Genomic DNA, 23,326 nt, shown 5'->3' with positions numbered 1-23,326 from the left:
AGATTCAAATGCATTGTCACATCTCGCAGTGGTGGAAAAAGTACTCAACTTTTTTACTTAAGTGAAAGTATCTATACTGCAATGTAGGCATACCCTGTTACATGTAAAAGTCTTTAATTAAGAATTTACTTGAGTAAAGATACAAAAGTAATGGTATCAAAATTACGTACCAAAAGTAGAAAGTAATCATTATGCAGAATGTCCCATTTCACAACGTTTCAAATGTATAAAATGTATACAAATCCTTTGAAAATAGCAGATCTACAAGCTCATAATGCGTCGCATCGCGATGCATTGTGAGCTTGTAGATCGGTTATTTTCAAATGGCCGAAATGTATATAGAGCTGAAGTAGTTAATGTATGTTTTGTAATGATAATCAAAATCTACAAAGTAACTAGTAACTAAAGTTTTCAAATAATTGTAGTAGAGTAAAAGTATAATATTTGCCTCTGAGATGTTAGTGGAGTAGAAGTAAAAGTACTGAAAATTGGAAATACTCCAGTAAAATAAAAAAAACAACTCAAAATTTTACTTGAGCAAATGGACTTAGTTACACCACTGCATCTCGGGTTTACAGGTGTAACAACGTGGGTGAAAGTGTTTGTCATAAACAAGCTCCCCATCATTTGCACTTTCAAGAAGGTCTTGTAAAATAATGGAGTAAGAATAGATAGATAAAGAAAGAAACATGGAAAACGGATCAGAGATGTCAAAGATCCTAATATAACACGAGCAATGTCAAATAAAGTGCACGGATAAAACAATAAAATAACAACAAGATATAGAAACCAGTCCTTTGAGCGCATAGTCTTTCGTGCAGGTGAGACATCTTAGCAGAAGGTATCAAACACGGGTGGATGAGCGAGCAGAAAGATACTGCAGATGTAGTTGCAAAGCCCCCAAGAGAGATTATTGTTGGGATTGTAGAGATGAGACATTTTAGCTAAAGGTCACCACAGGTTGAAGTGGGGAAACATAACGTCTCTGTCAGGTGAAAAGGAGTTGTTTGTCCAAAACTGTAACTTTTCAGGATTCAGAATATTTTTTTTTAGCAAAAGCAGCAGGTCTACAAGCTCGAGCTTGCAGATCTGCTACTTTTAAACAAAGCTTCTTTTTTTTTAGCTACACTCGTTTTACCTCTAGGCTTTATGCCCTCATGTTTTAAATGTTTTGTTTCAGTTTCTTAGATGTTTTTAATGATGTGATGATTATTTTTCATGCAACTGCCTATTGTAGCACTTTGGAGATTCTCACAAATGTAAAGTGCATTATAAATAAAATACATTATTATTATTATTAGTGTGGTTGCCCAACAGGGCAACCAGACTATAGTACTCTATACACTTTATTTCTTTATAGATTAACTTTATTTCGAACCGCATCTCCTCCCACAGTTTTTATACCCTAATGTTGTGCCATATATCAAAATGACCGTCTTGAACGGGAATCGTGCGCTTGTATTTTGCTAAGAGATTGGTTGAATAGTTTAATTGATATTAATTTATTAGTGCCATTAAATGTCCCCATCCACTTTAATGGAAAAGTGAAAAAACTCAAATTCAAGTATTTTTTTCTCAGAAACCTTAACAGCTAGAGTTATCAGATTTGGAGGGATAATTCATAATTAAGTCCCAAATTATTTAACAAAATATCACACCATTCGGCCTCATGGTGGCGCTATAACAGCCCCTTTTACGTTTTGGCCCGTAACTCTTGAACCGTAGGTCCTAAAATCAAAATTTCTTTTCACCTGGATTCCTTGGGTCACGACGCATCTCCCCATATAGGCCACGCCCATTTGCGTCAGGATAGATTTTTTGATATTGATTTATTAGTGCATTAAATTTCCCCATCCACTTTAATGGGAATTGCAAAAACTCCCATTCAAGTATTTTTTTCTCGGAAACCGTAAGGGCTACAGTTACAAAACTTGGAGGGGAGGTTAATAGTTTTTTGAAAAATTATTAAGAAAATAATCACACCAGTCGGCCACATGGTGGCGCTATAACAGCCCCCTTTACCTTTTGGCCTATAACTCTTGAACCGTAGGTCCTAAAATCAAAATTTCTTTTCACCTGGATTCCTTGGGTCACGACGCATCTCCCCATATAGGTCACGTCCATTTGCGTCAGGATAGATTTTTTGATATTGATTTATTAGTGCATTAAATTTCCCCATCCACTTTAATGGGAATTGCAAAAACTCCCATTCAAGTATTTTTTTCTCAGAAACCGTAAGAGCTACAGTTACCACATTTGGAAGGGAGGTTCATAATTTAGTCCAAAATTATTAGAAAAATAATTACACCAGTCGGCCACATGGTGGCGGTATAACAGTCCACTTTACCTTTTGGCCTATAACTCTTGAACCGTAGCTGGTAAAATCAAAATTTCTTTTCACCTGGATTCCTTGGGTCCCGACGCATCTCCCCATATAGGCCACGCCCATTTGCGTCAGGATAGATTTTCCGCCATTTTGAATTTCCTTCAAAACACACTTTTTGCTCCTTTTCCTTCAAATTTTGTCCTAATCTCACACAAATCGGTACACATGATCTATGGACCCATGCGGTAAAGATATCCAAACGGCATTTTGATTGTCCTTACCGTTCGTCCGTAAATGGCTTCCAAAGTTAGCGGGAGGGGCCCGTTTGACCAAAAATGCCATAAATCACGAACGAAACCTCCGGTCAATCCCAAATTTCAATCACATGTCGAGGGTGGTATACTAAACCAATCCCCAAAAGCATTTCTACTTTGGGGGCGCCACGAATGCTCAAAATGTAACCGTTTGATGCAAAAACCTTATTTTGGGGGGATCGATCCTCTCAAAATGAAACGCAAGCGATCTCAGGAGTGACGACACAATGTAATTGGCGCAGCCTCCGACGTTATTCCTCCCGGCGTATTCCTCGAGTCCCGGCGGCCGCGACCCGCGACCGGCGTCGGCGCAACCACACTCTGCAATTTCCCCGGAATTGCGACGCGTCTAGTTATTATTATTATTACCCTTATTAATTATTTTGTGTGACGCTGTTGTATGATCAAGTAGGCCGTTCATTTACGAAAAATATGGAGATGGGAGGTTTCTCTCCCGACAGCAACGATGAGTACTGATTGACCTTGGATGATGGATGGTTGTTTTTTCGTTGTGTTCTGGCAGAAAAACCCTCAAGCCATCCGCTTGGCAGAGGAGCGAAGAGGACTGGAGCAGCTGACCATGAGCGTGGCGGTCAACCTGAGCCGGGCCGGGCAGCTCAGCTCCCACCTCCACAACATGTGCAGCGAGGCCCGCGAGGCCGTCTACACCCGCGAGACAGACGTCAAGCACTGGCTGGAGAAAGGTCAGCGCCGGGGGGGGGGGGGGGGGGGGGGTGGGGGGGCATCTCGGTTTCACTTTTCCACTATGAAACTATCTATTGCATAACAATGTGTGCTCGCTGGCTGGCTGGCTGCCGGGCTTGTTGTAAACGCTGCTTCTGTCTGTGGAGTTTGTCAGATGTCGTTGCGAGTAGAAGGCCAACAGAGCAGGACAGATTTTTGGGTTCGAGCCCGATTTTTGGAGACTCCTAGACCGCCGATTACCAAGGTTTTGACCGATGTTTTGGTGAAAAAATCAAGAAAAAGGCCAAAAAAGTTCAAAATCTATACATGACAAACACTTAATAGATTTGATTAAAGTATCTATTTGAGAACATGAACTATACAATGAGCAAGCAAACGAGTAACTATTAAATAAACACAGAAACTGAACTTTACTTGATTTTACCACTTAAGCCTTATTCAGATTTTTTTTTAGATAGCATACAAGCTCACAAAGCATTGCGAGGCAATGCGTTGTGAGCTTGCAGATTGTCTATTTTTGAAAGATTTTGAGTAAAAGTGGTACAACATTGGGTCACAAAAGCTGCATAATTGCCGTGACTGATGTCATCTAGAAGGTTATTTATAAATGTCTGAACGTGTGCAGCGAGGCCCGCGAGACAATTTACACCACAGATGTCAACTGGCTGGAGAAAGGTCAGTGGCCATCTCAGTGTCACTTTCACTATGTATACTGGAAATAGCAGATCTACAAGTAGTTGTGAGCTTGAAGATCGGCTATTTTTCTGCACCCGACACCGTCGTACGACAAATTATAAATCAGGCATAATCTGAAATAATAATGTGTGCCAGGGTTGGAAAAAGCTGCTTCTACGAGTGTTTCAGATGTTGTTGCTAGTTCTGTCTCTTCCATCTGACACACACACACACACACACACACACACACACACACACACACACACACACACACACACACACACACACACACACACACACACACACACACACACACACCCGCCGCAATCCCTCTTTGTGGTCCCTCCTGCGTATCCTTCCTGTCCAAATCTCCTCCACACCTCTTGAGACTATCTTCTCATTGTGCTTTAATGATACGACTTCAAGTGTTTACTTCGGTTGCAAGGTTTCTCTGTGAAGTGTAGAACCACTCCGGCTCTTTGTGGATAAGATTAGACTCTCTTATCCCTGCCCCTCCCCCTTATCTGTGCACATACAAAAGGCTTCCTCACAGTTTCCACCTTTCTGTTTTTTGAAAAACAACTTTTCATCCTTGAGCAAAGCTAAATTACATTTACTATGAAGCAGTATTCCTTATTCCTTTTATGATCTGAGCACTTGTTCGTGACACTGTTCTGCTTCGCCTGAATTTTTAATTTAAAAAATAAGTTCTGTTGATTAAACTGTTGTTTGTGAGGGTTATTTTGCAACAGGGCCCTGTATCGTTGCACCAACGGATTCCCAAATTGTCGGGTGTGAGGAGAATCTATAAGACAGCTTTATAGTATACTGTGACAGCACTATTATCTGGGAAACAATGTTGATGGTCACGGTTCAGTGAGCACGCTGCTGCTCCGCTATCTTCGCCGTGAATCACACAACTTGCATCTGTTTTGCATAACAAAGTCCCCATTTCACCGTATCGCCTTCCCAACTGGCCGTTTGGTTGACCCCTCTTGCCTGCTTGCTTCTACAGTGTGTCATTGTTGAATGAAATCCAATGAGTGAACAGTCTGCTGTGTGATTTGCACCAGGGGTGCAACAGTTAATCAAACTAATCAATTTGGTTGTTTATGAAAAATATTGTAATTAAATAGAGGGGGAGGACAACCGCAACAAAAAAACAGTGTCATAAACCATGAAGTCCAGTATTGGGCATGTCATTATAGGCAAAAACGATCAAAAAATACCCAAAATACCATATGAGATTGCAGATTGGCTATTTTTGGTATTTCTTTGCACAGCTGTTGCATGACAAAGTGTAAAGTAGTAAAGTAGGGCTTGTGGTTAATTAGACTGATTGATTTAGTTGATTATGAAAGAATCTATTACAATTGTATCGCACTGATTCCTTGATATATATATATATATATATATATATATATATATATATATATATATATATATATATATATATATATATATATATATATATATACACACACACACACACACACACGTACGTACGTACGTACGTACGTACGTACGTACGTACGTACGTACGTACGTACGTACGTACGTACGTACGTACGTACGTACGTACGTACGTACGTACGTACGTACGTACGTACGTACGTACGTACGTACGTACGTACGTACGTACGTACGTACGTACGTACGTACGTACGTACGTACATACATACATACATACATACATACATACATACATACATACATACATACATACATACATACATACATACATACATACATACATACATACATACATACATACATACATACATACATACATACATACATACATACATACATACATACATACATACATACATACATACATACATACATACATACATACATACATACATACATACATACATACATACATACATACATACATACATACATACATATACACACAAATATATCCCCCCAAAACACGCTTTGATTAATCTAAAAAGTCCTGGATGCAATAATTGTTCAGAAAAAACAAAACAATAGTTGCAGCCCTAATTTGCACGTCTCTTGACCGGACTCTCTTTTCCCGGTGTTTCGCCCAGGTGGCCGTGGTTTTGAGGTTAGGTTTAGGCATGGTTTCTGTGAGGTTAGGGTTAAGGTTAGGGTTAGGCATAGTGTTTGTGAGGTTAGGGTTAGGGTTAATGTTAGGGTTAGGCATAGTGTTTGTGAGGTTAGGGTTAGGTTTCGGCATAGTTTCTGTGAGGTTAGGGTTAAGTTTAGGGTTAGGCATAGTGTTTGTGAGGTTAGGGTTAGGTTTAGGCATAGTTTATGTTAGGTTAAAGGATAGGGTTTAGGCACATAACCACGCCCAGCCGGGGCAAAACGCCAAAGAAAGAGGGAGTCCCCTCTGTTGACACCTCAAAGCTCTGCCGTTTACCTTCCTGTTCCTGTTCTGTGCCGTACCCTGTAGGTGTGGAGGGCTCCATGTTCGAGATCCTGCCCCAGCAGACCGCCGAGGTTCCCGGCCCGCCCGCCTGCCGTGCCACCAACGACCTGTGGACGCCGTGCCTGTGCACGTACAGCCTGCGTCTGGAGTGGTACCCCTGCCTGCTCAAGTACTGCCGCAGCCGCGACGCCACGGGGAAGGGCGCCCCCTACAAGTGCGGCATCAAGAGCTGCAGCAAGGGCTACCAGTTCACCTACTACGTTCCACAAAAACAACTCTGTCTGTGGGACGAGGAGACCTAGCATTTTGACTGGGAAACACGGAACAAACTCTATAAGCTTGTCTCAGGTGGAGGAGGTGGAGGAGATGGAGGGGGGCGGTTGTGAAATCCATATACCGGTACAGTACTTCAGTGGAGATCAGTTCAGGTTCTAAATGAGACCAAAACTTTGTTGGAGAAGCAGCTGTACGAACCGAACTTGTACATTCTTAAGTCGAGACTAAGACTTTGAAACATAGGGGGGAAAAAATGAATACCGGTACATCATTTCCATTTCATGAACCCTAGTGTCCCTATTCTGGCCATGTCATAATAGGCGAACATTCGGCGAAAATAGCCAATCTACAATACAAACTTGTGAACTTGTAGATCGGCTATTTTCAGCGATTTTGTGTAGAGGGAAAAAAGGAAGGGGACCATGTGCAGACCCCTGGGGCACCCCAGTCAAGGGTTTAAGTGGGTAATGTGACTTTGCCAAGAAGCTGTCACTTCTGTGCCTTTTTATTGGGGTTGGAGACAATGGGGAGGAATCATCAGAGCGAATGGAAGATGTCAACAACAACCTCTCATACGAACCTTTTTTTCTTCTTTTTGCACAGAGCTGGACAGAATGTTTTCTTTCTACATCTCTGGCCAGTTCATGTCAACAGAGTGCACAATTCTGCTCAAGAGAGTCAGAGGAAGTGATTGTGGGTCATTCTGTCATTCTGACAAAGGAGAATTTGGAGGAGCGCTGGATCTGTCTGTCTTATCGGTTTAACAGTACGACTCGGTCAGTAGTGACGCAGCTTTAGCCAGCTAAAGTCTTGTTTATTAACAACTCAGGTTGGCTGGCAACGTGGACAATAATTCTCTGACGCTGTCTTTATTTATTGTAGTTGCAAATTGAAATTATGGATTATTTTTGTACATTTTGTCGACTATAACCTCATGTAAATGTTTTCCTTTTTTTAACGTTTATTTGTGTTGGCTCTTGTACGACCCAAGTTCTAAGCTCATGTGTTTAAAGCTCGTCATCCGCCTGCTCCCCGATTAACAAGAAGTGTGTTTGTGTAGCAAAAACATGTTGAAATGTGTCGAGTATTTGATTGGGCCGTGCTGTCGTGTTGAGTCCCATCCGTGTATGTATGTCGTGCTACGTACCTTGTTATCAAGTGTTGCGTGTTTTTAAAGAGGGTGTGGTTTGCTAAAACGTCTGTGATCCTCTTTGAAGTGGGACCAATTCAGCCCCCCCCCCTCACCTCTCCGATGGCACGTAGCTCACTGATTCTCAACCTTTTTAATTTCAAGGTCCCCCAGTTTGTTGTGCATTATTAGGCTATTTGATGCAATTTTTGTCTCTGGGACCCCAATCTACACTGTAAAGTCTTCAGTGTTCATCTAACTCTGAGAGTGTTCAAACAGAACCAGATTAAGGCAAGGCACGTTTATTTGTATGTTACATTTTGACAACAAGGCAATTCAAATTGCTTTACATAAAACATTAAGCATTAACACAGTAAAACTAAAAACTAAACATATACACTTTTTGATTGATTGATTGAATACATTATTAACAGGTTTGAAAACAGTACGGCAGTACAGTAAAAGGAAGAAGAAAAAAATAACTATGCTAAAAGGATAACACAAAAAGCCCCGTGGGGATTGTTTCCATTGTACTCAATTCATCATCATGACACAGTACAACACATACAAGTAAAATGAAACGATTCAGTGCAGTAGAAATGATTAAAAAACGAAACAAAAAAACTCTGTAGGTCTGCTGAGTTGTAGCAGATTTTCTTTTGTTGTAAGGGTCCATTTGGTTCCATTTGTACATTCTCAGAGTTACAGACCCGTAATTCCTCAAGGACCCCCGGGGGTCCTGAGACCATGCGTTGAGAACCTGTGACTTAGCTCACATTGTCCTTATTTTACAGGTTCAAGTTGACCAAAGCCAGCATTCTGAAAGGCAATGCTGTTAACAGAATGGCCTACGCAGTGGTTGTCAAACATTTCAGGCCGCGGCCTCAACTGGGGACCCCTCACCCTGACAAGCACTTGGAATTGTAGGAGTTGAGGCATTACATTTTGTTTGACTCGATTCCACAGATGCATATTGTGAAAGTAGCAGATCTACTAGCTCACAACACCTTGCGATGTTTGACCATTTTAATAGCATCATTTTTGGATTGCTTTTGAGACAGTAATGGTCTTCTTTTGTCAGTTTTTTATTTTCGCGGAAGGTGTTAAAAGTCCTTACATTTTCACTTTAGAAATGTGCAGATACCCTGTATACACTTATACTGTATGTTGGGTTGTTTACTGTTGAGTGAGAAAACAATGTTGCACATTAAGCTGATCATCTGGGGACCCCCCTGGAGGTCCTGACCCACAGTTTGAGAACCACTGTCCTAGCGTTTCAATCCCTCAAACAAGGTTTTACAGTAGATTGTGTCAAATTGGAACATAATTATGTACATACCTACATAGTGGTCCACTTCAGAGTCTATACTGCCATCTTCTGGACGGAACATTCTCTTTATTATTCCCTGTTATTAGTTTGTCTTATATTCAAATTTGGTATTTTGTGTCCGTTCATTTCAACAGTTGAACGTTATATCATGTGTAATATGCATTCAGAAACATTGATACATTTTGTATGGTATGCTAATTCAAGGAACACCTCTGGGAATTTGTGGGACCAAATTCTGTATTGATTGACAGTAGAGTCAATGGTAAATGGCGCATTAATATATTGATTGATTGAATACTTTATTAACAGTTTGTTAAAATATACAGAGGTACAGTTATACAATAATCCAAAAAGGATAACACAAAAAGCCCTGAGGGCTTGTTTCCATTGTGGTCCTGTGTATTCAATTCATCAAGACATATAGAGACATACAATACTAGACAACAAATCATCAATACTTGGAGCAATAAAAGTATAATTATAGAAACATAGCGCCTTTTATCCTAAGCTCTTTACAATGTGCGTTACATTAACACACACCGATAGTGGAGGAAACCATGCAAGGCACCAACCTGCTCATCAGGAGCAGTTAGGGGTTCAGTGTCTTACTTAATACTTTGACATTAACTCGTTAAGACCGGCGAAAGCATCTGTGTCACTTTTAGATTTTTTGAAAGATCTTGACAATTTGTGCAAATCATAGGTATGTTTTAAAGGGAAAAAATCTTTGCTTCTGGGGATTCTACCAATGTCTTCTAAATCCTAACAGTTTTTTGAAAAAACTTATGTTGCTATAATATCAGTGGTTCTCAAACGTTTTCATGTCAAGGACCCCCAAACTTATATGTATTTGGCCGCGGACCCCCATCTCAAAATATTTTGTAATGGGGACCCCCGGAAGCAAAGATTTGAGTGAAAAATGTTCCCTTTAAAAATATATATGTATTCAAATATTTTGCAAAAAAAATCATGATATTTCAAAGGAATCGAAAATGACACCAGATGCTTTCCCAGTTTTAATGGATTAAGCCAGGAGGAGCCGGGGATCAAACCGGCAACCTTCCAATTCCCAAGCGGCCGCTCTACCTCCACTGAGCCACTGCCGATATCCAATGGTTTGAGTTGTGTCCCCCTTTTTCCACAAATCATGACTGACTTGTCTTACCTTTAATTCATTTCACTCTTGACTGCCACATCAATGTTCACTTTATAATGTGTGTGCGTGTGTGTGTGTGTGTGTGTGTGTGTGTGCGTGCGTGAGTGACTACGTGCATGTGCGAGTGTGTGTACGTCTGCTCCCAACTGATATGCCAAATGTATGAAGCATTTCAATTAATGGCCTTTTACTGGTGATCAAGTGCCTTAACATTTCCATCGTTTGTCATTTGTTTTTTTGCTATGTAATTCTAGAATAAATTGTCAGACATATTTTTCTATGAAAGTTTTGTATGTGTTGTAAATAATTCTCGTCGTGAGAAAATGAAGCAATTAGCCTATGTACTGGTCAAGAGTTGTGTTTTACATGAATTGTTGGAATAAAGTATCTTTTTTTTTGTGCACTGCATCACACCTGGCTTTTGATGCTACATATGGTTGAAATTCTGCCATTTTGTTGTTTGTCGAACAATAATTCCTGATTAATTATTAATTTAATCTAATTACCTCTTGTGTCATTTATTTGAGATTGCTAGTTGGACTTTGCAGTGCTGCCCTCTTATCAATACAGTTTAATTGCACTTAATTTAGGAGAGCATATCTCCACCGTTCTTGGCTAATATGACCCCAAGGAACAACTGGGGAACTGAGTAATTCTCAATCCGGGGCAAATACTTTACATGCCCGGTGTGCCGGAAATGATCACGCCCGGTGTGCTTCTTCAAACATGGCTCTATCTTATAAACCGTTGGAGCTATAGATTTTCTGAGGTGCTCAAAATGTTCAGAATACTCATGCTTAGGGAAAAAACATTTTTTATGACAGAACAGCTAAAATAAACCTCAAAGCGGCCAACTTATTACATTCCATGGCAATATTTTTGTGTAAGTCATTCTAAAAGCACCAGATTTGTCCCAGATGTAAGTAACCCAAGGCATGCTCTAATTATTTAGCAACCTTTGGGGTATTCATAGTGGCCAAAACCAATATGTCCGCCACCTGAAAAAGGTTTTGGCTATAGCGTTTGAACTAGATGAGCTAAATGCAAACCTGGTGTCTAAATCATGTTTTTATGAGAATTAGAAACATGTTGGAATGCTTATCTTTATGACTGGGGCTGTGGCTGGGCCTCTATTTTGCATATTTCAAAGATGGCGACTATCTGAAAATGTCTTTTACTTACCTTAATCTTTATCATTTTTTACAAACTTGGTGTCTATTTTATGATTTTTGAGCATGAGAAACACAATGGAATGCTCATATTTATGATTGAATCCTTCTGGAGCACTCTGATTAGCTTATTACAAATATGGCCACTATACCAAAAATGTTATGTAACAAAGTTTCATCCAGATTGAGTGTATAGTTGTAGGAATGAGTTAAGATCAAACGGGAAAAAACAAACAGTGTATATAGATGTCATCATATTGAAACAATAGAATAATATGAGTAGAACCCAATTATACAGTAACAGCCACTACAGCCAGTATGCACCCAGCGATGCTCAGCATAAATTGAATACTATCATACTAACTAGTCAAAGGTGTATGGAATTTGAACAATATGTTTATATTAGAATCAGAAAGGTTTATTGCTAAGCAACACATGGTTGCTACTGTAGCAATTTGTCAATTGCAACAGATCAGCACTGCAATAACTGATACACACAGTACAGCAATACACGCACTTTGTATATTTTATTTAAAGTCTGCACTGATGCTTTCAGCTCAAGCTTCAGCGAGGAACATGAACACTTGTGCTAGCATACTTTATGCCCCTGGACCATAGAGTTAAAATAACCGGCACCCTCCCAGAGCCAAGAAGGGGGGTCAACAACAATGATGTCACGTCACCTGAACGTGGACATGCAATGGCCTCGCTTCTTTGAAAAAAAATTGAAACAGTTGCAAAATATGTGGCATCATGTGCTCATCCAGGGCGGTAACAGGACAGGTGGGCACAAGGGACATCTGGGTGCCTCATTGTAAAATTGGCTATTTTGTCCAAAATGTAAAAAATAAAATAAAAAATAGGCTAATAATTGGAAAATATTTTAAAGTAAAGTATCCATGTCATGATTAGAACATTCTTAAACATTGACAATTGACAAAAGGTCTAATATTTCTACAATCGCTACAAATTGCTACAAAACCTGTATATCCAGTAATTTTGGGTCATAAACAAGAAGTTTAAGGATACATCTAAGTCTTATAATGATGTACATGCATGTTCACATCATGTATACTTTACCTTACTTAATACAGTTTTTCTTTTTACATTCTATACAAAATAGCCAATTTTACATTGAGGTGCCCAGATGTCCCTATAGTGCCCACCTATCCTGGTGCAGTGGTGGAAGAAGTACTCACATATTTTACTTAAGTAGGCTATATACCACAATATAAAAACACTCTGTTACAAGTAAAAGGCCTGTGTTCAAAATGTTACTTGAGAAAAAATACTTAAGTATTGGCATCATAATATACTATCAAATAGTAATATAGTATCAAAAGTAAAAGTAATAACATGTTTGAAAATAGCAGATCTACAAGCTCGATCGGCTATTTTCAAATAGCCTATGTAGTATAAAATATGGTTGAAGTGGTTAATGTATGTTTTATAATAATAATTTATATCTGCAAAGTAACTAGTAACTAAAGTGTTCAAATAATTGTAGTGGAGTAAAAGTATGTGCCTCTGAGATGTAGTGGAGTAGAAGTAAAAGTACTAAGGATAATTCCTTTTAACAGGTCGTTCAATGAAAACCTGTGAGCAATTAGGGGTTAAGAGTCTTGCGCAGGGACAAATTTCATTTCATCGACAGATAATATGCTGGCTTAGCCTGGAATCGAACCTGGGGCAACCAGGGCCTCTGGCCACCTAGGCGGGTTCACTAATCACTCAGCTATGGCCGCCAGCTATGGTTCTGACATTTTAAAATACTCCAGGAAAGTAAAAAATACCTAAAGATTGTACTACAGTGCTTAAGTAAATGGTCTGGTAACTTTACGCCACTGTCCTGGTGTAATTTTAGTCATTCGCCATAGGGTGTCGCTACTTCTCAAAAAGACACTACAACATTATCCTCCCATCGTCGCTACGGAAGCTGTTCCAGTGGGATGGATGGAAACAAACGGGCTTTTGTTAATGATTGTTGGCTGTTATGTGTTACGTTCCATTCAGTTCACTTCAGTTCAGCTCACTGTTAACACGTCAGTAACACCCTGGTGGCTTTAAGATCCACGCTGCGTCGCTGCCGTTCAATGGCGATGAAGAGATACTGAGTGACTGTGGATGAAAAGGACAACAACATGATGATCGCTGGTCGTGTTGTGAAAGCAGAGACCCCCACAAACATGCTTGTATCACAGGACACCAAGGGGCTGATGACGTGAGAGAGGAAGAAGAAGACGACATTGCAACTGGTCTAATGATCGTCAGCATCATCATCAAGGTGGCATTTTATTGTTTATTATTGTTGTATTTTGTGCTACAGGGAAACGTGTTCATGTTGAGACCTAGCCCCGTTTGGAACATCTCCCTCAGCTATAGCTCCGAGATGAGGTTCCACTGCGTAGGGTGACGGCAGAGTGCGACACCGGCGAACGGTGGCCAATATGGTTGATTCTTACCGTTTTCCGCACATCGTATCCAAAAGGTAAAGATGCGCCCCCTGTTCTCGGTATGTTGTACATGTTCGCGGTCAACAATTATGTACCAACGGGTTGAAGCAAGCGTTTAAATCGCCTTTTTAGTCAGCCTGTGGCATGTTTTCCCGATGCAACCTTAATGGGAGCAGTACAGCGCATGCGTACTGGGGTTGACTGGCCACAGGCTGACTAAAAAAGCGATTTAAACGCTTGTTTCAACCCGTCAGTTATATCCTCTTTGCCGCTAAAATGTCAAACATCTGAGAGCAGGCGGGGGGCACCTTTACTTTTTGGATACGATGTGCGGAAACAGTAAGAATCAACAATATTGTCCATCGTTTGCCGATGTCGCACTCTGCTGGCACCCAACGCAGCGGGACCTCATCTCGGAGCTATACAGCTGAGGGAGAGGTTCCGATTGGAGCTGCTATAAACCGTTCCTACACATCATCACTATGGTAACCAAAAAATGCGTGTGATGGTTGGATCCCTGACATCCTACAGTTTAATGTATATACCCCGTCGTACGACGGTGTCGCTTGACGTACAAGAACAGATCTACAAGCTACGATGCCAAGTTATTAGCTTGTAGATCACCTTTGTACTACTGCGTATAGGCTAAATGATGTGCAATAAATGGACTCTGGACCCAAAACTGGAGGCCAACATTGACAGGTCAATGACAGCCACCTTCTGACCTCTATTGTCCTACACATGTTACAGTCAGTGATCCAATCATTGATTTTGGGATCTTTTTATTCTCTAGAAGGTGGTTGTGGCCAATTACAGACACATAGGTTTAAATTGTATTGCTTTATTTTGGAGGTGTAAAATATATTTGTTCATGTTGGTAATGCTTGCCAGCATTGGAGTAACACAGACCTACATTTATATGTTCAGATCATTCTGCACTGGGCCTTTAAGGCCTGTTGCACACTAGCCTTCGATCAAGACCGTCATTGGTCATAATATAACCAATTGTATCAAGGCTAGTTGCACACAAGAAAAACTGTGCACGAAGAACTTCAAATGACTGTTCTCTCTCGGGAACTGTCTTTAGCCCGATACACAATAACCTCTGACTTACTTAGTTGCGAAAGTTCCTGAGATTATAATGTGTAGGCATGAAAGTGAAAGATCCTTGGTGCTGCTGCCAGTGTTGGGTGTGGGCTTGTCCGTCTGTATGGTCCCATCTCCCAGGAACAAACGTCACACAAGACAGAGACATCCCCCTCACCCCACACCAGATTCTTCAGGCCAGCCATCTGTAGTGCTATTATAGTTCAAGCAAAGGCTAATTGTTGTTCAGTTACAAAGGATTTCAGCTGAGTGCCTATAGATGGTAATTTATTTTATCTTGTGTACTGTAAAGGCTATTCTCTATCACAGAACAAAACTTATTTAGATTTTTATTCTTTCTGTTTTGATGTCAGCTACATTTTACTCAATGACAACTTGTTGATGAGAGAGAGACAGGAAATTTTCAGCTCTCGATTTGTTCTGTTCTGTCTTTAGCTAAGGGATGGCACTGCTGGTTGTTGGTGCTCTGCTCTGCCTGTGTGGCTGGAGCTTTATCTACCTGCTCCTCTGTGTCCTCAACGGGTCCCGGGGCTATGAATGGAATTGCCGTCTTGTCACTCTGCTCCACGGCGTCCTGGTGGTCTGCATCACAGGCTACATCGGCTATGTGGACGGACCCTGGCCTTTCACATATCCAGGTAGGAATGCATGTCCTCTGTAGACCTATAACTCAGCAATTATATCAGTTGTATTTGCATGAAGTCATTTATGTAAATAATATTTGGCATGCAAAATCACATGATGAATGTCTATGAAAAAGATGGTCAAACTATACAGTGTTGGCACAACAGTAAAGTTCTGTAGTGTATACTACTGTACACTGGTTGCTCTTTAAGGCCACTCCACTAGTCTAGATGGAAAGTGAGGTTCACCTAGCCTGGCTCCAGCCCATGAATCGCTAGCCACGCCCATTAAAAAAATATGTTCAGGCGATTCTGGTCTGGTGACGCTCTCATAGGAGGTCTTAGCCTCGGTTGAAAATCTGTACGACGAATCGGGATCGGGATAATCCAGTATGAACCAATCGCCAAAGAGTCTTTGAAAAAAAAAACTTTGGCCACGCAATCAGCAATCGGCTGCATTGAGAGGGCTTTCAGACTGAATAATGGAGTGAAACAAAATGAAAATTCAGGCTGAGTGTCAGGCTAAGGTTCACCTGCATAGGGTGGATTTTTTTTCGCCACCTGGTTTTTGTTCATCCTTTAAGTGTGTATTTTAGATTCTGCCAGGGAACAGGCTGAAATGATGTCCCGTGGGGTTCATTTTTAACCCTTTATTACACATATCTTGAACCCAAACGCAAAAATGGAAGGAATTCCCATACCATTTGTATCCAAGGAATTCATTAATTGTAAGAGGTTCTTAAAAACGTCCAGAGGCTGCAGCTCTCAATACCTGTGGAAGGGCATTCCATCCATTTTACTCTTTGGCCTTTTTTCCTGCAGGGGAGCACACAGAGGATTGCGAAGGGAAGAGCAGTTAGGGGTTAAGTGTCTTGCTCAGGGATATTTTGACACTTGCAAAACTTGAAAATAGAAGATCTACAAGCTCACAATGCATCACAGAGAGCTTGTAGAGCTGCTATCTTCACTAATATTCATTTATTATTTACACTAACATTTCTGAATAAAAAACTAATCTTGGAAAGTGTCTACATTCAAATACAGCATGCTTTGATATTAAAAATGTGCTTTGAATACTTTAGCATTTTAAAAAGCACCTACTCCAACACTTCAACACAAAACTAATTTTACTGAGCGACTTTCATTTGTAGTTGTTTCACCGGGAGTATCTATACTTTGACTCAAGTGGGGTTGAGTAGGCTACCTTGGTCCACCAGTGCCTCATTTTGAAACATATAGTGATGTCCAGGACCCTTCACTGGCCTGCTACAACGATATTATGTGCCCAGCAGGACCCTAAGATAAGCTGTCCAGGGTTTATTGGTCATTCCTCGTACCAGTTTGGGCGGCCATAGTTGAATGCTTTGAGAGGTCGCCTGGGAAGCCTAAGGTTCCAAGTGTACATGTGCAAGACACTTAACCCCTAAAATTGCCATGACCAGGACCTGGGTAACAACTTTCGTTCTGTAATGGAATGACAATAAAGCTCCTTGAACCTTGAACTGCTCCCCCCTCCGTGATCTTCTGTGTGCTAAAAAAAAGTTCCCCTGCGGGATGAAAAAAGGTCAGAAACAAAAAGCTATGGAATGCCCTTCCACAGGTCTTGAGAGCTGCAGCCTCTGTGGACATTTTTCAGAACCACTTAAAAACACTTAAGGTTTAAACAAGCATTTGAGGAATGTCTTAGATTTTTTTTGTTGTTTTGAATCATTTGAATGTTTCATGCTGTGTTTTCATTTCTGTTGTATGTAAATCACTTTGTGAGTTTTCTCTATGAGAAGTGTTATATACAAATAAAATGTACATACTTACTTCCCATATTCCAGCCTGGTACCAGGCAGCATCTTTAAATACACACTCCAAGGATTATGAGGAAATAATCTGCAAGAAAACAATCAACAAGTATTTAGTAAAACGACAAATAGATGTAATCTGAACATTTATGGCTCTTTCTTTTTTTGGGAATCGTAATAATTCCAATTTTAACTAGAAAATGTGCTCCTCGGAGCAAAGGTCTCCGCCAGTACTGTTCCTGATTAATCCTGTCTTACCTCACTTCAAAAGATATAAATTATCTTTTGTAGTGACACCTATTTATAGGTATCTATTTCATCATGCGTCTCGCTAGCCAATCAAAGCACACCCTTTCAACATATTGTCACGTGTCACGTGAAGCTTGACCAATGTTAGCTTGGTGGACACACGGAAGGACGAGAACGAAAACATAGTCTCCTGGCGGAGACTATGAATTCCTTGAGTCCAAATTGTATGGAAAATGTGTTAATTTGTATGTTGTAGCCTATATTTCCAAAGATTAGCTATATGCTATTGTTTCCATGTTTGGGTTTGGGTAGGATATGGGTAACATATGGTTAGAAATGAACCCAATGGGACATTGTGTCAGTCTGGTAGCTGGCAGAATCTTAAAATACATTCACTATAACACAATATAATACACTTCAAGGATAAAGAAAATGTAGTTGGTAAGAACATGTATTTAGTCTAAACGAAATATATATATGATAGGAACACTTCCGCTCAGTTTTTGTCTCCGCCAGAGGTGGAGAGTATGTTTTCGTTCTTGTCCTTCCGTGTGTCCGTCCGTCTCAGCTAAGCTAACATTGGTCAAGCTTCACGTGACACGTGACAATATGTTGTCACCAATGCTTTTGATTGGCTAGCGAGACGCATGACGAAATAGAAACCTATAAATAGGTGTGTCACTTCAAAAAATCATTTATATTTTTTTAAGTGAGCTTCCATCAGCCAAGCTAACATTGGTCAAGTGACATGTGACAATATGTAATATAAATAGGTAAGACAGGATTAATCAGGAACAGTACTGGCGGAGACCTGTGCTCCGATGAGCACATTTTCTAGTTTCTTCTGTTTTTGTCCTGTAATATAATGAAATGGTTACAAATGAACCCCATGGGACATTATTTCAGCCTGTTACCTGGCAGAATCTTAAAATATACACTCCAAGGATTAAGAAAAATAGGTGGCGGAAAAAAATCCACCCTGTGCGCGTGGACCCCACCCACTTTCCATCTTGACTAAATGATTCGCAACGCAACTCCTTGCAACATGCAACTACTTGCAACCATGATCCCAAATGGCATTTGCAAGGAGTTGCATTGGTGTGGACTGGCCTTTAGACTTTAGACTTGTTTCTGTTCTCCATGCACATGATGGAAGTAGGTGAAGTTGTGCCTGAAACCCCTACCCTGCTTCCTACCTAAAGCTACACAGATACAGGATTTTGTTCTAACTCAGCGTAAATAATGTACAATGTACATTATGAATAATAATAATGAACATTAGTTGTTGGTCCAGATGTGTCATATGAAAGCACTGCTCAGCTGAAATGTTTTTGAGGAGGCTGATAGCCTAATAAAATCATTGCCGCTGTAAACAAGCTGTAGCAACAACCCATGTTGTGTAAGCAAAAGATATAAAGGAGTTGCGAAAGTCTTTGCCAAGTGTCCTCAATATTTATGCTGTTACTAGACCTAAAGCCATGTCCTCTCTCAATGCATTAAGATTTGTTCAACAGTATATTAACAAAATCATGTTCGTTTTGATTCCAGGTACGAAGAACACAAACCTGCAAATCAGTACCTTGGTGCTCAGTCTTGGCTACTTTATCTTTGACATGGCCTGGTGTGTGTACTTCCGCACAGAGGGCCCTGTGATGCTGGCACACCACACCATGAGCATCCTTGGAATTCTGTTGACCCTGTCGTTGGGCGAGTCCGGTATAGAGGGCTGTGCTGTCCTTTTTGGCAGTGAAATCACGAACCCCCTCCTGCAGACTCGCTGGTTCCTCAGGCAGACGGGGCGCTATGAGACCCGTCTGGGGGATGTTGTCGATGTTGCGTTCGTGCTGCTCTTTGTGTTAATGCGGGTCTTTGTGGGAGGTGCGATGCTGTACTGTGAGTTGATCTCCCCCAGGCCCAGGTTCTTTATCAAGTGTGGTGGAGTGGCCTTGTATGTCCTTTCTTGGCTGTTCGTGGTGGACATCGGTCGATTCGCTGTTCGCAAGAGCAAGCGGTGGAGAAACCGGCATGAGGAGAAGGCAGCAACAGCAGCAGCGGTCAATGGTCATGAAGGGAAGATGGACTGAAAAGACAACTTTCATTTTGTCTTGCTTTTCTGAAGAAACCGACATTATGACTGAGTACCTCATAAACTTAAAGGTATAAAGGGAATACATTTTTTAAGCAAGGGAGAGGTCAAAGTTATGGCATACAGACTTTTTGATATCTGTTTGTAACGTCAACATGTTCTCACTCCCAACTCGTCACTTATGGATGCTTGGTCATCCTTCGCATTATTTTTCAACATGCATTTTTCAAGGGCAGTCACCGGACAGACTTCTTTAGAACTCCCACAATGTTTATTTCGGAATAACGGAATGCAGACGTGATTGAGAACAAGGCAATTTTGCCATTGAAAACAAGTTGAAAACAAGACAGTCGCGCCACTCTGCACAAGCACTCGACTCAGTTCTGTCCAAGTTGCATACAGATAGGGTGGGTATAGGTCATCGACATGGGACTTGAAAGAGTGTCCTTTGCGTCAGCACCGGACACCAAAAGAACTAGACCAAGCATCAACATGTGACGAGTGGGATGAATAAAAAATGTAATTGGAGGCTGGAAAAAGATGTAATACAGTACTAACCTTGTCCTAAAGGTACAGTTAGTTAAACACAACTGAGACAATAGCTGCTCTCTTTGAACACCAAAGAACATACTGCCAACACAAACAGATGGTGTCTCTTCCACAGACTTTCTTGCGAATGATGACCCAATCATATGCTTTGGCCCTGACCCAAGTGAATGTCCTCAGACCTTTTGAGACACCACCTTTGATTTCACAACTAGCCTCATGGGCATACCTACAGTAGGACTTGAATCAGATGTCACAACAGACATTCAAAGCATGTAATATGTTAACCACTTCAACAGTGTTGCCAGATGTACAATAAGTATTGTATTTGTACGAAACCTTTACCCTCTGTAGGATGTACATGTGCCGAAAATGCCCAAATGTACGATCATTTCACCGTATCAAAAGGCGCATGAATTTACTAAATTCCCTGGCTGCTGGTGAGGGATCTGGTTTGGCTTTTCTCAATAAGTCAGTAAATAAATAAATCTGACCCTCAAGCTCTACTTGAAGGCATTAAAACACTGGTTGTGTTTTTCCAGTCCAGTTTTTTTGTAAGGTCCAAGATGTTGCCTGCTTCCACGCAGCGTATGTGGTGTGTTTGTGTGTCAAACAAGGTTGTTTCTTGTTACAACCTTGATGTAATACACTATTTTTGAGATACATATTTACACCTGTGATTTTCTTTTTCTTTCTTTAAAATACTTTAAAGTAGCCGATCTACAAGCAGTGATTTGGTGTAGAGGAAAAAAAGGCCAAGCCAAGGATAGACATCTGGGGGCCCCCAGTCAATGAAGCATATAAGTGGTTAAAGGTGTGCTCAGGGATATAAGGTCATATGAAGTACAAATGGTGATTGTCAGAGGGACCTTCATGTTCCATCATTTGTTAGCGCTGTGGTTCCTAGGGGTCAAGCGGTCTAGAGGTCTGTGTGTCCGCATCTAATCTCACAAACCACTGGACTGATCAGCACCAAAAAGTGCATGCTGCCAGTAGGCCAAGGAAGTATTGATAATTTTTTCTTGCAAATTATTGCAAATATTCTTTTTGTGTGAATATTTTTCACATTTTGTGAATTCAGAATCTCTGATCCACCGCCCCCGCCGTCCATATTTGGGCAAGACTGACGCCATCAATATGGTGTCATCAGCATTACGTCAGAGATCCACAGGGAAGCCACACCACTGTTGGACCTTTTCTTTTCTTTTTTTTATGCAAACCATCGCTCTAAACAAGCTAGCTTTCCCTGCTCTTTGTGAGATCACTATCCTTGTGATGTCTTTCTATGCTTATCAATCTCCTTTACAAAATTACATACCTGTTCATTTTACTGGAATTTAAAGGACTTCAAGAGGATAATCCTCTTCTCCCATATTCCACTTAAAATACATATACATAATTGTTAGCAGGCAACAGAGATCTATGGAAACTTTGAGCTATTTATAAAGATTGAGAGTGTATCCTGTATATTGTTTTTAAAAAAGTAATATTTTCCCTTTGTATTGTAAACTTCTCCTTATTGTGGAAATGTTGTGTGCATTTAAAAGTTTTGAGATGTTATGTAACCAATTGATTGTTTGCTTTGGCGTTTAATACTAGTCAGTCTTGTGTTTGGAGCTATTTGATTGCATAACACATGTAATGTACTGTAATGTTCTTGCCAGATCATTAATCAGTGCAGTGTCACTCACAGTGCCTGGACCAACATTAAGGAAACATTATCTACAGTGACAGTGGCTCTGTAAAGGTGCAGTGTTTTTCTTTTTACTGTGAACTTGTTGTTTACTTATTTCCCAGCAGGCAAGGTCCATCTTTTTTGATTGTGTGCTATGCCAGCATTCTGACTGTGTATTAAACATTTTATTTAATAATTGAATCATGAGGTAAATTTATTTAATTGTGGCGATGTGCAGTGCAGAATTTAATCTGCATCAATGCTGTGAAAGGGAGAAGATAATAGCTGACTAGCTTGTGCCTTGGAGTTTTGAATGCATTTTTCTTTCATGTGTTAGTTTGTATTTGCTTTGTGAGTGTAAGATCCCCCAGAACCAGAGCAGGGTACGAGTAGATTTCTTTTGTATTTGTTGTCCTTGCGTAAAGTACAATTCAGTCAGAATTCAGTCAGAAAGTCAGATGTGGTTGTTTTTATGCAAAGTCCAAAATAAGTTGGAACTAAGACTTGCTTTTATATTGAGTGCTACAGTTTATCTGCTGTGCACTCGCACTAACATTGAAGTTACCCAACCTGTCCACATGGTGGCATTATATTAGCATTATATTGAGAGTTCCAGTGGAGAACAGGCAGGCAGTCTAAAAGAATGCATTATGAAGAATCTGTTTCCAACTTTGAATTACTATACTATATATATACTATATATTACAAATATATATATATATATATCAGTAACAAGTCAATTGATTTATTGACTAATGAACCCTGTGTGCTGGGTATGCAATCTTATCTTATACATTCTTATACATGTTTTTCTAGACCTGAGAGTAATGACTCTTGAATTTAGCATTCATACCAGGTGAAATACATTATCTTGTATATACTTTTATGAATGCACAGTACATTCCTGATATACGTAGGGTCACCAGATTGGGAAAATAAATACGTTATAACATTTCAGTCTTCCTGGTGACTCAGTGGCATGTGCTCTCTGCAGTGGTCCTGGTTTGAGTATAGGCTCATGACTTTTGGTAGATCTACATTATGTCATCTTGGATATACATTTTAACTGCATATCTAAGCATAATTGCTTTCATATAGTCTTGGTATGTACAATAGTTGTGATTGAAGATCAAGCCATGTGGAAGAGTTTTTCATGAATTATGAATGTAAGCAATGATTAAAGCTCTGGGATTAATTATTCCAAGACCCATGATGTCATATTAATGCATACCCCCCCCCCCCCCCCCCCCATCTAATTCATGCACATTTATCATCATCATCTTTTAGTCCTATGGTTCTCAAGCTTTTAA

The 23,326-nt window shown here is 40.4% G+C and overlaps 2 protein-coding genes across 3 annotated transcripts in view; both read left to right on the top strand.

Moving 5' to 3' along the window:
• The window catches only part of oafa (OAF homolog a), a 37,929-nt gene extending 27,212 nt beyond the window's left edge, over positions 1 to 10,717 (top strand). Inside the window, exons 3-4 of the mRNA XM_084064451.1 lie at positions 3,164 to 3,344; positions 6,449 to 10,717. Of these exons, the coding sequence (XP_083920577.1) occupies positions 3,164 to 3,344; positions 6,449 to 6,726 (459 nt within the window). The 3' untranslated portion in view covers positions 6,727 to 10,717. The remainder of the gene's footprint in view (positions 1 to 3,163; positions 3,345 to 6,448) is intronic.
• Positions 10,718 to 13,476: 2,759 nt separating this feature from the next.
• tlcd5a (TLC domain containing 5a) lies at positions 13,477 to 22,180 on the top strand. Of its 2 annotated transcripts, none has more exons than XM_084063940.1 (3): positions 13,477 to 13,768; positions 15,480 to 15,682; positions 19,258 to 22,180. In XM_084063940.1, the coding sequence occupies exons 2-3, from the start codon at positions 15,487 to 15,489 to the stop codon at positions 19,791 to 19,793; spliced, it is 732 nt and encodes a 243-aa protein (XP_083920066.1). In that variant the 5' UTR covers positions 13,477 to 13,768; positions 15,480 to 15,486; the 3' UTR covers positions 19,794 to 22,180. The 2 variants fall into 2 exon arrangements, with proteins under 2 accessions (XP_083920066.1, XP_083920067.1); XM_084063941.1 differs by lacking the exon at positions 13,477 to 13,768 and adding an exon at positions 15,235 to 15,306.
• The last annotated feature ends 1,146 nt before the right edge of the window (positions 22,181 to 23,326 follow it).

This window comes from Gymnoscopelus microlampas (genome assembly GCF_963454915.1).
Source record: "Gymnoscopelus microlampas genome assembly, chromosome: 8".
NCBI classification, from domain to species: Eukaryota; Metazoa; Chordata; class Actinopteri; order Myctophiformes; family Myctophidae; genus Gymnoscopelus; species Gymnoscopelus microlampas.
The sequence above is the reverse complement of the archived record's forward strand: the minus strand, read 5'-3'. Positions and strand labels throughout refer to the sequence as shown.